Source organism: Mus caroli, unplaced genomic scaffold, assembly GCF_978045245.1.
Source record: "Mus caroli unplaced genomic scaffold, Mus_caroli_1 scaffold_20, whole genome shotgun sequence".
NCBI classification, from domain to species: domain Eukaryota; kingdom Metazoa; phylum Chordata; class Mammalia; order Rodentia; family Muridae; genus Mus; species Mus caroli.
In genome coordinates this window covers 20,534,230-20,550,233 of record NW_028227275.1, presented here as the reverse complement: position 1 = coordinate 20,550,233, position 16,004 = coordinate 20,534,230, and the positions used below count along the sequence as shown (strand labels likewise).

The 16,004-nt window shown below is 42.6% G+C and overlaps 1 protein-coding gene across 1 annotated transcript in view; it reads left to right on the top strand.

Moving 5' to 3' along the window:
* Positions 1-16,004, top strand: part of Cc2d2b (coiled-coil and C2 domain containing 2B) — a 74,502-nt gene that overhangs the window by 13,051 nt on the left and 45,447 nt on the right. Inside the window, exons 9-13 of the mRNA XM_021152526.2 lie at positions 3,476-3,685; positions 5,093-5,190; positions 6,748-6,888; positions 10,369-10,471; positions 10,611-10,729. Coding sequence (XP_021008185.1) covers positions 3,476-3,685; positions 5,093-5,190; positions 6,748-6,888; positions 10,369-10,471; positions 10,611-10,729 — 671 coding nt within the window. The remainder of the gene's footprint in view (positions 1-3,475; positions 3,686-5,092; positions 5,191-6,747; positions 6,889-10,368; positions 10,472-10,610; positions 10,730-16,004) is intronic.

Below are 16,004 nucleotides of genomic sequence, written 5' to 3'. Positions count from 1 at the left end.
ATTGCATAGTTCTAATTTTTCCTACTGTTGATTTAAAATCTGCCTCCTGAGTGCTGTATTTATTTGAACGTGTCTGGCCACAGAGCACTCATAAAGCACTTTACTCCTGTGGCAGCTGAACCACTTGAAGTCTACAGACTATAGTCACTCCCCCTTTTCGATTTTGCTTACAGCACAAACTCACATCCTTTGGTTGTTACTAGAAACTCCATCAGCTTGGTTACTGTGCCTTAGCTACTGAGGACCTCAGTCAGTAAATAATGAGTAAGAAAAGACCAAGGAAAGGCTAAATGTCTCCCCACGGGAATAAATAAGATCAAGGTGTGTCATAGCTAGCTAGTGCTTCCTCTACTAAACAAAACAAGCTTCTCTAACGTGAAATTTCCACAGTTTATCATCTCATAGTTTTAAACTGAAACTGTTGTCCTTTTGGTGCTTTTTCAAGCCATGGCCAATTTACCAATATGTTAACTGATAAATTAATTCCTTAGATGGACACCGAGCTGGCCATTATATAGAGGACAGATGTGGTTAGTAAACAAGATTTTATGGCTTTTCTCCTTCCTCCCTGAAGCCGTAGGGATGAGTTCCTAGCTCAGGGAAAAGTAAGGAGGCAGAGATTTAGGGACAGCGCTGGCGGCTCTAGATCTTCAGAGTGTCCCCAGACTGCCATCTGGCTTGGGGCAGAACAACATTTATTCCAGCTTAACAGTAGATGTGACAGCAAGGGCACAGGCAGTGTCAGAGCCATCTAGGCAAAGCAAAGGCATGTAAGTAAAATTTCTGGAGATGGCCCACCGTTTTGCATGGCCTGCGATGGGTGAGCTCTAAGAATCTAAGGAGCAAGGTCCTTAGAGACTTCATCCCAGGATTGCTTCCTGCTGCTGCTAGGCCTTTCCTGTCACTAGTACATAGCCCAGTGATTCCTGGGCATTAGTCCACCCTATTGGGCAGATTTTTTGCAGAATCAATGTGAAGATGCACTCTCACGTAGTAATGCTATGTAGGCAAATTGATGATTCCATAATTCTTGATAATGATTTTATAGAATTCCATACTTTATACAAGTAATTTTAAGTCCTCTATAGAATAGGCTGCAAACAGAGCTTTGTAAAAACCTTCATGTGTCATAGGCTAATGGCGCTAGAAATAGAAAGCAGACTTTGGACAAATTTACAACCAAAGAAAACATTCCTTCTAGGTTAGATGTGAGATCATTGTTAACTAAAGGTCATAAACTAGTAATGGACAATTTATTCTAGCTTCAAGGACAGAAAACAAAATATTGACTGGTTATCTATGTAATATGTCAAAACTAATGAAACACAAGGCAGATGATTGGTCTCTTGACAAAACTGTGGTAAAACTTGTAAACATACAAATTATTGCTTTAAACTTATAATGAACTTATAGGGGACTTTGTAACAGATACTGAATGTTTAGTCAGATACTAGTCTTAGTAGAAAGATATGTAAGTAATTCATTTGTAACTCCTAAAACCTTACCAATCTATGACATAAACTATTGCCTTAAGTTTACTGTGAATTTAGTGGAATGTACAAATATTTAGAGATTCATGCAATCAATTCTGCTCTAACGGTTCTACCTGATAGTTGTTTGAGATAATTTTTAGAGAAAATATAAAAACTAAGAACTGTAATAAGATGACGGTGCAGCTTTCTTCAGCTTCATCCAGTATGTATATATATGTCTCTCTCCTCTCCCCGCCTCCCTCCCCCCTCCCCCCCTCTTTCTTTTCTCTCTGGTTCATGAAGAGTTAATGAACTCTGAGCCTTTCACCTGGCCAGTGAGAGACCCTTGAGCCAGAAAGAAAAGAGCCTAGTAACTTAATTTTTTTCTCGTAATCCCTTGCTATAAGCAGGAGTTAATTGCCAGAAACCAGCAGCTTTTAGCCACAGTATAGCAAGATAGAGTCATAATTTCCCGAGGCCATCAGCTTCTGGCCCCCAGAACAGTGAAGAAGAGTTATAAGGCCAGAGATCATATGCCTTTGGTCTTCGTCAGATGCTGTGCCCCATCTCAGCAGTACCTGACCTGCCAGGGCTGGCTCCCAACAAGGCTGGAAGACATGGTCTTGGTCAAATTTCTGTTTAAATAACATAGTATCACAGACAGTGTGAGCATCACAGTTTACTTACCGAGGCTTCTGATTCCTCTCTAGGGAGCATAGCTGATAATGGCCGTGCTGGCAGAGTCCCAAAGACAGGGCAGCATGTCATAGCACGAGGCAAGAAGCATACAAGACTCAGACAAACAGCTTTTTTTTTTTTTTTTTTTTTTTTTTTTTTTTTTTTTTTTTTTTTACAGCTGATGACACATGCTTGAGATAACCAGTTAAATCTATTTGTCCTGGTTAAGTTTTTGTCAGCTTGACACAAGCTGGAGTTATCTGGGATAAAAACCCCAGATTGCCTGCAGGGCATGTAGTCTGCAGGGCACGTGGGCCACATTAACCCTTTCCTCTCCAGCTTATGGTTTTCATTACAGCAGTAGCAGCAGAGTAAGGCACCATTAGTTGCATGCAGCTATTAATCAGTGATTAATATGTTTATGAGAAAAGTGGACTAATAATCTCCCATGTGGTCCAACTTCTAAGTAACCCCCAACAGCAATCAAATGTCACTGTGAGCTTCAGAGGGGGAAAGCCCCTTTCAACCCCCAAATAGATTTGTTATACCAGACTGATCCAGAGGGAAGGCTCAGTGCCGTCCTTCTGAGGCGGATTCAGTCCTGTTAGATTAGACTGTACGTGCTAAGGAACTCATCATGTTTCTCAAATTGCATCATTAAAAATCAGCCATATATGTTTAGACATGCATGTTTAAGTTAAAAACAACAGATTAAGGCATAGATGAACCATTTTGCAAATAATTTAAGACTTCTAGACTGAAACAATTATAATTGAGGTTCAGTCTAATGTTCAAGTAGAGATAGTGTTCTGTATAGAAAGGGATGGTGTCCTTAGACCACTTAGAGAGTCTAGGTTTTTTTTGAAGGGATTTTTCAGATGATCACCAGTGTATTCGCTTTACAAATAATGTTTTAATAGATAATTCCATTTAACTCTGACTCACAAGACAAAACTCTTAATGCAAAAGTTGAAACACAATTTGCCATGGTGTTCCTATAAAACATTATTTTGGGTCTTGTAAATTGAAAATCTGATATCCATATAAACAGTAATGATGTAGATGACAATAATTTACAGCAAGATGACTGAGTTGCTGTGTTAAATAAAATAAACTGTTATAATAAAAAATAAAAATGTAATATAAACCTATTTTATTAAATCAAGAATCTAAATAAAGTTCAAAGATGACCTGCTTGCTGCCTTTATAGTTCTATAGCTCTGGAATTTAAATGCACCTGGCATGTTATTTTATATTGAAAAAGCTACTTGTGGTTTCAAAGGCAACAGAATCAAATTACCTTGGTGCATACTTTTCTTTAAAAGGCGGTGAAATCTGACGTGGGGTGCTGTTTTAGAGACAGGATGGATGGTCAGAGGGAAATGTACCAACTAGACCTTAACATCGTGGGCTTGCAGTTCAGCCACCACCCACTCTTCAATCAAGAACACGTCCTGTGTGCCAGGCTGCTCCAGCTCTGTGAGTCTTTCCAGGACAGGCAGAAGCAGAGCTTCTCTCAGTTGCTCTATGAGAAGGTGAGGAGGCTTTCAAGGGTCCAACACTTGATAGTGGGAGTGGATGTTCTTGCTATAGAGCAGGTATCAAAGAACATTGTCCTTCAGTGCTGTAGTAGTTAACCTGTCAGAACAGTGAGTTGAGAGCAAAATGGAAGGTCTGATTTGTTGAGGAGACATCTCAAGCCTGCTGAGGACAGCCACTAGTTCAGCTGTTCTCAATCTGTGGGTCATGACTCCTTTGTGGTTAGAATGACCCTTTCATAGGGGCCACCCAAGACACTGGAAAATACACATATTTACACTATAATTCGTAACAGTAGCAAAATCACAGTTATGAAGTAGCAATGAAAATAATTTCATGGTTGGGGGTCACCACAACATGAGGAACTAGCTGTATTAAACGTCACAGCATCAGGAAGGTTGAGAACCACTGCATTAGTGCTATTCTTGACTCTGACTCAAGAAGAGCATTTGAAATCGCAATGACTTTAAGAGGCGCCGTTTTTAAGTATTACAGTTTAGCGTTTCTCACTAAGATGAGTCGCGGTCTTGAGCCTCCTGCGAAATAGAAGAATCTTCTTCTGAGAGTGGCAAATCTAACTAGTTATCTGTAGATATCAGGAGGGGAGTCATAAATTCTGACTAGTTATCTGTAGCTATCAGGAGGGGAGTCATAAATTCTGACTAGTTATCTGTAGATATCAGGAGGGGAGTCATAAATTCTGACTAGTTATCTGTAGATATCAGGAGGGGAGTCATAAATTCTGAAGAAGCATCAGAGATTATTGTATCCGTTGATTACTGTGTCTCCTCTCATCTAAGCCTGCTTGGGGTTCTTGGTACCCAAGCATTTTGTTAAGGAATGTTCTAGAAAAAAGTTGTAGGTCTCATTCACCTGAGTATGCTTAAAATTAAAGAGTACAGTATTTCACTAACCATACAACGTCGACACCTCAAAAAGCTGTAACTGTATTGTACCTTAACAAATGTCTGCTTGTTAAATACAAGTGTAGCCTGCTGAGGTGGTACACCCCTAGAGAAGGAGGAAAATTGCTTTGAGTTTGAGACCAGCCTTGGATAGATAGATAGTAAAGCCTTCTTTTAAAAGTACACACAAGTGCTGAAATCCTAGATCTGACAGCCTCTGTCCCCCGAATGCTGGGATTAAAGGCATGTGCCACCACTGCCCTGCAGAGAGCTATCTCTACATTTATGTATGATTACCGATGTAAGGGCCATTTCTTCCCGTCACGCACTGGTCTAGTCTTACCTTGTTTTCATTGCTAAATTTAGTTATTAAATTACGAAAGGTAGTAGGACAAAATTTACTCGTGTGATTATGTTGCACACATGTGGGCTTCTGTACGCTAGAGTGATAGCCACAGGTCTATGAAATATAGCAAAATCCTCTTTCCTTGATTGCAGCTGAGAGCCCTGAAAGATGCTACCAAACTAATAAGCAAAAACCCAGAATTAAGCCAATTTACCACAAAATCACTACAAGATTATTATCGGCAGATAAGGTAGGTTTTGAGTGAGTCCTGCATGTATCAAATGTTTATTAAGTAACTTCTTTAGAAGTCATGGATGCTTTGAGAGATATAAAATTTGAAAAAAATAGAATTTCCTAGTCTTTAGAAGATTACAGAAGCATTGCCAGTCTTTCCTTAAGACTCATGTTTGTGTAGAAACACTTCATAGAACTACCACGAGAAAATGCTGTTAGGCTTAATATCTATTGATAAAAGATTCCTTGATGAGAAACTTCCCAGAATTCCCAAGGAGCCGGGAAGCAGAATAACTGAGAAGGAAGTTCACTGGAGAGTGCAGGTTTGAGCAGACAGAGAAGTCAAGGGAACTTGGAGATAGGAGTATGGAAAATCTGTGAAACAGAAAAATCACAGCCTTCGAAACCTGAGAGCCATTACGTAGACTGACACTCGTCAAAGGAACTCCCAAAGGATGAGATAGATCTGAGGAGGCGTTGGCAAGGGAAGAATGTGTCAGAGGAGGATGCTGACCTTGATATCAAGCAGACAGGAAACAGGGAAAGAAGAAAGGAGAGAGGAAGGTCTAGGTGCAAGCTGCATGCCAGGTCATACACAAGTGATGCAAGTCCCCTCCACCTGCCAGTGATACAAGCGGCTTATGTGTCCACCTGTTAGTCAAGTTAGAATCCCCATGATCTACTCACTGCATGGTGCCATCAGTGGAGGATCCATATGGGTTGTTGTTGTTAACAGTTCTTGGAGAAAGGTGAGGTCCTCTAAAGCTGATAAGGCTACAAGGGGCTGATGGTCATGGGTGGCAGGTTTTAATGTCTTAACAAAGGAGCCTTTGAGAGTGGACTCTGCTCACCATCAAGGAAGTGATAGAGGTTGGATCCTGAATGGTATTTCTTTACCCTCAGGTATTTCAAATAACACCAGTCCTTCCCCAGCACCCTCCCAGAGTGTCTGATACACACCAGACTCTCCCCAGCACCCTTCCAGAGTGTCGGATAGCCAGGGTTGTCCTCAGCCTTGCTTTTCATCAAAGCCTCTTAAGATTCTGAGACCCAAAAAATCTGAACTGTTCCTAAATTAATGGCCATGGGGCTGCCCATGTGGAACTTACCAGTCGGCAAGATAAAACTTATGGGAGTGCACACACCCTTTCATCAGAGCAGACAAAAGCTCTGACTGGTTTATACCATGTTGTCATACCAGCCAGAAATAGCAAGAAACAGCACAGGTTCCAGGGCCTCCCAGACCCATTCTCTCACTGGTTCTTTCTTCCAGCATCTCTTATATGTTGTTCCTTCGGGATCTTGCAGAGCCTTCACCTAGGAGATTTCCATTTTTCTAGAAAGGTCACATTTCAGCAGAGCACTTTTGAATTGTGATAAAACCCTTGCAGAGTACAGTTCTACTGGGTGTTCAGTGGATAAAAGAAAAACACCCTAAGATAGAGGTTTCCGATCTGGGTAAAGTGGGGAGAGAGGATCGGTTCAGTCCAATGTTCTACAGTGCTCCTCATGACTTACAGTTCTTACAGCTCTAATCTAGCAGCCCACTTTTGGTCTGCAATCATTTTCCCAGTGACACGAAGCAGCTGTATGATGCCGAAAGGGAAAAGGACCACTCCCTGCTGCACAGTGTCTTACAGACTTGGAAACAGATAAAATCTCTCCGGCAAAAGCAAGGATTTACAAGCACCCCAGTAAAGCTGCAGTTTCATAGGTAAGTGGCCACTCTAGCTGTGTTTGTCAGTCTTTGATGATGTCCTGTGAATACCGAGAATTCACATTAACTGGGGAACGATGTCCAAGAAACATAACCACTTCACATACTCACGAGTGGCCTGTATCTTGAATATATAAACAAATCTTACAACTCAGCTAGAAAGCAGCTTGATTTAAAAGTGGCCAAATGGGTAGACATGGGCCAGAAGGTAAGTGGACTGAAGATGGACACATGAAAACGCCCTTAGCAAAATGCCAGAGAGAGACGTAAATTTAAGCGGCAATGGAACAGTATTAGCATGCCCGTTCAAGTGGCTAAAAACCGAAAGTCATTAATAAATGCTGCCAAGAACTCTGAGCCACCAAAATCTCCACTCTCTGCTGATGGGCACAAAAAGTGGTCTGGCACTTTCTCACAAAGTTGAACATGAACTCAGCGATCATACTCCACATATAAAATGTGGTGAAACATATTACAAGTAATTAGATTAGGTCATTAAAGTGTTATCTACTAAATAGGAATTCTAGTTGGGAATTGTTAATCATGTGAGCTGTTTATGAACTCCAGAGAAATAACTAGTTCTCTCCTGACAACCCTTTGTCCTGAGTCTATATTTTTTAAAAACTGGTCAGGGTGGGTGCGGTTTTGGGCAACCAGGGAAGGTGTGTTTTCTGTTCTTCTTCTTGTACAATAACTCTTAACAAAGGTGTCATCAAACAGATTTGAAAACCAAGCCCAGCATGGAATTTTACCTTAAAACCCCTGAATCAATAGGAGCTTGAACTTGCTTCTAACCTGGCACACCTATGCACCATGAATTAGAGGAACAAGGATGCCATAAGGGTGTTCTGAACTGTAGCTATGGATAACTCAGTACATGTTCTCTAAGTCTTATCTCCACTAGGCTCAACTCCAGTTCCACCAGAGGCTCTCAGTGTCGGCTCTTCCAACAGACTTGGGCTGGGATTTGCCTCTCAATTGCGTTTTAGCTTAGAAACCCCTGAACTAAACCCCAAAGTGTCAGTGACTAGGTTGGTCCTAGCACGGCTTAGCACCAGTGATCCTAAACTGGAACACTGAGCTTAAGCAATTAAACTATCATTCAGATCAACTAGAGAAGCAACGTGTTTAATGCTCCTGAGAATTCTTTTTCCTGGCTAAGTTTACCATTCTTGGACCAACAACCAACCTGGTCCTGATAGACTCTAACAAAACAAGACTTGAGGAAAGACTGGACTTAAAACAAGAAAAGCTTGACAATTCACTGGGTCCTTCTAGTATTTCACTGGGACACAGGATCTATGCTCCTTAACATCCCTAAATGAGGTAGTCGAGCAAACAGTTAGAAATAAAACTGTGGAAGCCGGTAGCACAGTATTAATTAATGCCACCAGTGTCCATGACACTCCTTAAGGAGAGTGGAGACCACCGGTGAGGCCAGGAGAAGTTCAAGGATGGATACTTGAGAAATGGCTTTAAGTGTTTTGGAAAGGAGGAGGAACCAAACACAAGGCAGAGGAACCCGGTGAGCCTGTCACCACATTCAGCTAAGGGGGCACTGAATCTACAGCAGGAACGAATATCTAACCATGCTTAGTGCTTCTACCATACGAATTGAATGTCTGAGGTGGCAGAAAGGGCAGACTCAGCTAAAGCTTGTGTTATAAAGTGACAGAGATGAACCAGCAAGAAGTTGAATATAAAGACAGTCATCTTGTTCAGGCCGGAAACCTGCCTGGTCAAATGTTAGCATTGTTGAGCTTAGAGAGACCTGGACTGGTTATGTGGCCCAGTGGGTAGTGACACATCCTGCCAAGCGAGATGATCTAAGTTCAGTCCCTGTGGCCCAAGAGATAGAAAGAGAACTATGCCTGCATGTTGTCCTCTGATCTACACATAGGTGCTGTGGTGTTCATGTGTGTGAGCCTCCTACCACTACCCAAATAAATAAATATATGCAAGTATGTATGTCTGAGTGTGTCTCTGTGTGACTGTGTCTCTGTGTATGTGCCTGTGTGTGTGTACCTGTGTGTGTGTGCCTGTGTGTGTATCTCTGTGTGTGTGTGTGCCTGTGTGTGTGTCTGTGTGTGTGCCTATGTGTATGTGTCTGTGTGTGTGTCTGTGTGTGTGCCTGTGTGTATCTCTGTGTGTATGTCTCTGTGTGCATGTGTCTCTGTGTATGTGCTGTGCATGTGTGCCTGTGTGTGTGAATCTGTGTGTGTGTGCCTGTGTGTGTGTTTGGCTCTCTCTGTGTGTATGTCTCTGTGTGTGTGTGTGTATTTGTGTGGTGCATGGTCTGAGTCCAGGAGTCTTAAAACTGAATCTCCCTGAGTGACTTAATATGCTACAAAGTTTGAGAGCCGTTGCATTAAGGAACAGTTAAGTCAGCAGATTCACTATTAATGGCTGTAAATCAGAGAGAAGCAACGATGGTTGTCCTTTGTCCTGCTGAGAATGTTTGGGTGTGCACTTTCTACACTGACTACATTCAAGCCCTCATATCAACCTGACTGTGAGACAAAAGTAGGCCTAGATGCTTCCATCATTTGTCTGAATTCTGAAGTGATGTTAACGAGGCTGGGGTTTCAGTACAGGTACTCTGGTCCCACGCTGTACAGGCATCACACATAGTAACATCTCTGTGTCCTGTTTCAGGAGGATGAAGCATACACTCTTTAAACATTTCCACTAGGACATGCTTCATGGTTTATCACTTTTTAAAGTATATTCCACAGTCTAAGAGCACTTACATCATCTGAAAACGAAGCCATTACGTCCCAGTTTGTAATTACCCCTCATGTGTTCTGGATAGGGCTCGTTTCTCTCGGGACTGCACCATGGTAAGAATTTCTGGATTGCATGGCAATTCTCTGCTTAGCATTCTGAGGATCCACCAGATTGCTCTCCAGAGTGTCTGTGCCCTTTTACACTCCAAGCAGGGCATGCATTGTCCCAAACAACTCCCTAAAACCTAAAAATAAAAACTGAAACTTTGAACCGAAAAGCACAAATCCCCTAATGAAGCGAATTCAGCTCCCAGGACGGTTACTTTCTGAAAATGGCCCAGGTAAGTAGAGCTTTGTTGAACTGTAGTGATGCCCACTGCGTGAAGTTGTGAGATCGGAGCCAATGAGTATCAGGTACTCGGGGCTTTGCCTAACGCGTGCTCTCAGTAAGTCCTGAGAGTTACTTGACCAACGGTAGCTCAAACAGTAGCTTCTCCCTGTTGGTGTGTCAGCCCCAGTGATCAGGTGGTCACACACGTGCTATCACTGGTCACCCACCTCTACACCAGGTTGTTTGCACAGCTTAAACCACGAGAGGCAAAAATAGATTGCAGACACGTGGCCTTTCCCTTCAGTTTACATATCACCTCACCCCTAGCGACTTTCCTCATTTTCTTTCAAAATGTACAACTCTAACGACTCCCAAGTTACCTACATCACTTCTGCTCTAAACAATTGTGTTGTTAATTAGGGTAAAAATGAACACGTGGGATGAGCAGAACCAAGTGAGAGCATCAGAAGGACCTGGGGACGGAAGCGGAGAGACGCCATTGCAGAATGAAGACACACAGGAGGTGCGTAGCGTGTGTGTGGCTGATGAAACCTTCTGGTCTAATGAGTTAGACTGTCTCGTTGCTCAGTACATGCTTCTCAGGGTTCTCAACAGATACCAGAAAAGTACAAACTCTATGTTCTTCTGTCTCTGGTTTCTAGACTCTCTCCCATCCAGCCTCAGACCCTGAAGGAATGGAAGTTGAAAGAGCAAAGCCAATTACTCTGGTGCCACAGCTTTCTTTCACAGCAGAATTGACAAACGTATCCAAGTGTTCATTGTAAGCACCATAGAGAAGTGTCTCTTCATCATCGTTACTGACTGTATTGTTCCTAACGTCAGGTTAATCCAGTACCACTTGTTCGAACCTGCTACACTTGCATATATACATCATTTTCACATGTCATTGTCCCTGTAGCTCAGTGGAGTGCAATGCTATCCTCATCTTGGAAGGGGGAGAGTTTATTCTAATGGAAGGTAAAGTTGCTTTGGGCCACATATCAAATGCATTCCTGAAGGAGGAGACTAACCATTTTAACTCAACATAAAACCTGTACTGCCTGATATATTAGTAAGTTTTATACTTTGTCATGGTAGTATTCTTATTTAGGTAGAGATGGGGGATATAAAGCACTATTAAGTAAGATTATATTGTCACCTTGATCATTATAGAGCATCTAATGTTTATGAAAACTGTTCCATATCAAGAAGGCCCCTTAGACAGTTTCTTTCTTTGACGGTACAAATTTCATTTCTCCCCAGATCTTCCTTGTCCTCGCCTAGGACATTATGCATAAACAAATATAATACTTATTTTTCTCATCCACTAGGCTTATGGATCCCATCCCCCACAAACGGGATAATGCAGGATAGTGCACTGAACTGCATCTAGTTTTCCACATCTCCATCCCCGAGGAGGCAGGACCATTCCATCCTGGAGTATTGTGAACACATCACTTAGCACAGAGTTGGAACATGGATGATACCCCAGTGAAAATTCACATTTATAAACGAATAGATGGATGGTTATACAGAAAGGCAAACACAAAGAGTAGCAGAGAGGATGCAAGTACCACCACCCTTTTGCTGAGTAGAGAGGTACAGCAGGAAAGCAGCCATTTATTTGTCCTTTAAATGAGGTCCCAAGATGCATTTATTAGGTAAAACATGTACAAAATGTCCATCAAAAAAGAAGGCAAGGAAATGAACCATGAAAAGAGATTAGAGAGCGTGTGGGAGGGGCCACAGTGAAGAAAGACACTGCCAGCATGACTGCTCCACTTAGGGGGAAGGCTTTTATTGTGAATAAGAGAGAAAAAATGTCCAGAGGCGTCTGAAGAGCCCAGAGCAGAGGAAGTAGACTGGAGATGGCCAGGGCTGTCTATGAGAGGGATGAGAGCACCTGGGAGTAAGAATAGAATACTGAGAGAGTGGGGTGGGTGGAGGGGGGCAACTCGTGCAGACGGAATTTTATTTTTATTTTTGTTTTTTTTCAAGATAGGGTTTCTCTGTGTAGCCCAGGCTGGCCTTGAACTCACAGAGATCCGCCTGCCTCTGGCTTCTATGTGAGTACATCGCTACTGCCCTTAAGGTTGGGGTCGTGAAATCATGCAGATTCAAAGGAGGATGATTGCACGGTGTTAAAGGAGGAGAGTGGGAGGAATGACTCCCTCTGGGTACGGTAAATCCATTTCAAACGTTCCTGAGGAGTGCTGGCTTCTATCTAACTGCCAGAAATCCTCCTGTAGTCCATCTTGAGCTTATTTCTAGACTTAATGGAGACCCTGAGACCTGACAGAGGGAAAGAGGATATGCATGTCAGAAAACCTAGAAAAGTCATGGTGGGATTAAGGCAAGCTACAAGAAATACAGCCTTCCAAAGCGGTCGCCATGAGACAGCATCAGCCTTCCAAAGTGGTCGCCATCAGACAGCAGGGCTGCCCATCTCACAGATCAAAACCAGTCCTCTAGAGAGGAGTAAGTGTTCATGCCAAGGCCATGGAAGTGGAAAGAGTGGAGATGAGGGAAGAATCAGATGGCATGGAAACTTAAGAGTTCTTTGGAGAGGCAGTTGTGTTGGATGGTGTTTTGCTGGGGCAAACACGTGAAGGAGTGTTTTCCTGAAGTAGACACAGGTGAGAGACTAGGACACACTCATAAATGTTTCACTGAAGTAGACACAGGTGAAAGGATGTTCTGCTAAAGCAAGCACGTGAAAGGACGCGTGACGAAGGAGTCTTTGCTAGCAATACACATGGATTGGCCCGCCTTACATTTCGTAGTTGAGCTGCAATTGTTGGGACTCCATAGAGAGAAACAAACCAAAAACCTGATGGTGTGCTGCGGTTTCTTGCCATTTCTTTGGACTCGAGCTGATTGGCAGAGTGATGCCAGCTGAGACAGATGCACGTGCTGAGGCAAGACCCACGGAGGACTTGTGGTGACTGGAGGGAATAAATACAACTCAACGGACAGTGACAGAGGCTGAGCTTGGCTTGCTTTCAGAGCTATCTGTGCAAAGCTTGTGGGTCTCACATCTTCACCGATCTTCACTTCCCTGAGAGAGGCACAGCCAAGAACTTCTGGCGCTCCTGTTGAGCCTGCTCCCTCCTGCTGACTCCAGCCAAGGCTGAAGCCTGGCTGTTTCTGATAGGTAGTGCCACCGCTGCTGATTCCTGTTTGCAACTCCCCTCTACTGAACTGGACTGCTGGTATATCCATGAAGTATTATTTGTGAGTGGATCAAGCTGCTGTTGCTAACCTGTGAATTGAACTGTCAATTTCTAGACAACACAGACAGAAGTTTCTCCAAAGAACCTTTTTTAATTGAATACTTTATTTATATTTCAAATGTTATCCCCTTTCTCTGTTTCCCCTCTGAAAACCCTCTATCCCATCCCCTCTACCCCTGCTTCTATGAGGGTGCTCCCGCACCCCCCCACTCCCACCTCCCCACCCATTCCACTACACTGGGTCATCGAGCCTTCACAGGACCATGGGCCTCTCCTCCCTTGATGTCCAATAAGGCCATCCTCTGCTACATATGCAGCTGGAGCCATGGGTCCCACCATGTGTACTCTTTGGTTGGTGGTTTAGTCTCTGGGAGCTCTGAGGAGTCTGGTTGGTTCATATTGTTGTTCTTCCATTGGGGACCCTGTGCTCAGTTTAATGGTTAGCTGCGAGCATCTGCCTCTGTATTTGTCAGGCTCTGGTAGAGCCTCTCAGGAGACAGCTATATCAGGCTCCTGTCAGCAAGCACTTCTTGGCATCAATGATAGTGTCTGGGTTTGGTGTCTGTATATGGGATGGATCCCCAGGTGGGACAGTCTCTGGTTGGTCTTTCCTTCAGTCTCTGATCCAGACTTGTCTCCATATTTCCTCCCATGAGTATGTTGTTCTCCCCTTTAAGAAGGACTGAAGCATTCATACTTTGGTCTTTCTTATTCTTGAGCTTCATGTGGTCTATGAATTGTGTCTTGGGTATTCTGAGCTTTGGGGCTAATATCCACTTATCAGTGAGTGCATTCCATGTGTGTTCTTTTGTGACTGGGTTACCTCACTCATGAAGATATTTTCTAGTTCCATCCACTTGCCTAAGAATTTCATAAAGTCTCTGTTTTTTAAAAGCTGAGTAGTACTCCATTGTGTTCATGTACCACATTTTCTGTATCCATTTCTCTGTTGAAGGACATCTATGTTCTTTCCAGCTTCTGGCTGTTACAAATATAAGGCTACTATGAACATAGTGGAGCATGTGTCCTTGTTATATGTTGGAGCATCATTTGGGTATATGCCCAGGAGTGGTATAGCTGGGTCCTTAGGTAGTACTATATCCAATTTTCTGAGGAACCACCAAACTGATTTCCAGAGTGGTTGTACCAGCTTGCAATCCTACCAACAATGGAGGAGTGATCCTCTTTCTCCACATCCTCACCAGCATCTGCTGTCACCTGAGTTTTTGATCTTAGCCATTCTGACTGGTGTGAGGTGGAATCTCAGGGTTGTTTTGATTTACATTTCCCTGATGACAAGATGTTGAACATTTCTTTAGGTGCTTCTCAGCCATTCAATATTCCTCAGTTGAAAAAAATGTTTTAGCTCTGTACCCCATTTTAATTGGGTTATTTGGTTCTCTGGAGTCTAACTTCTTGAGTTTATATATATATATATTGAATATTAGCCCTCTATTGGATGTGCCTATAACCAAGCAAGCGAACAATCTGTATGACAAGAACTTCAAGTCTCTGAAGAAAGAAATCAAAGATCTCAGAAGATGGAAAGATCTCCCATGTTGATGGATTGGCAGGATTAATATAGTAAAAATGGCCATCTTACCAAAAGCAATCTACAGATTCAGTGCAGTTCCCATCAAAATTCCAACTCAATTCTTCATAGAGTTAGAAAGAACAATTCTCAAATTCATTTGGAATAACAAAAAACCAAAACAAAAAACAAAACCCAGGATAGGAAAAACTATTCTCAACAATAAAAGAACTTCTGGGGGAGTCAGCATCCCTGACCTCAAGCTGTACTACAGAGCAATAGTGATAGAAACTGCATGGTATTGGTACAGTGACAGGCAGGTAGATCAATGGAATAGAATTAAAGACCCAGAAATGAACCTCACACACCTATGGCCACTTGATCTTTGACAAAGGAACTAAAACTGTCCAGTGGAAAAAAGACAGCATGTTCAACAAATGGTGCTGGTTCAACTGGTGGTCAGCATGTAGAAGAATGCAAATCAATCCATTTTTATCTCCTTGTACAAAGCTCAAGTCCCAGTGGATCAAGGACCTCCACATAAAACCAGATACACTGAAACTAATAGAAGAAAAAGTGGAGAAGAACCTGGAACACATGGGCACAGGGGAAATTTTTCTGAACAGAACACCAATGGCTTATGCTCTAAGATCAAGAATGGACAAATATGACCTCATAAAATTGCAAAGGTTCTGTAAGGCAAAGGACACTGTCAATAGGACAAAATGGCAACCAACAGATTGGGAAAGATCTTTACCAAAGAACCTTTCTAAACAGGTCCACTTCTCCCCTCCCCATCATCCTTTCTTTTCCATTACCTCTGGTGGGCTACAAGGGAGGTGAAAGCCTTTATAACCATCATTAAAAAATAAGTTTTGAAAAAATTAAATTAGAATTAAAGATCATTTACAACAGAAGAAAAGGGGTACTGTTTCCTGAAGATAATATAATTCTGAGGTGGTAAATTTTCATAATGTGGAGAGCACAGCCTAAGGTCTGTAAAGCCCTTGGCAATTAGGATGGCCACACATGATTTTACTTTCAAATAAGCTCAGTTTATTCACACAAACATTCCTTATAATATCATGCTAATATTAAAAGTTAAAACCAGACATCTCACCAAGCAGGGAAGAGCTGTTTGGGCTGAAATACAGCCTCTGACTTTCGCTGGCTTTCACTGGGGTATCTTCTCTGGCACGAACGCTCTGAACCTTATAAGCTCAACACAAATCTTCAGTGAAGTCCTTCAGCTGGGGCAGGCAGGAGGATGGCACTGGTGGATGTCAGAGGTC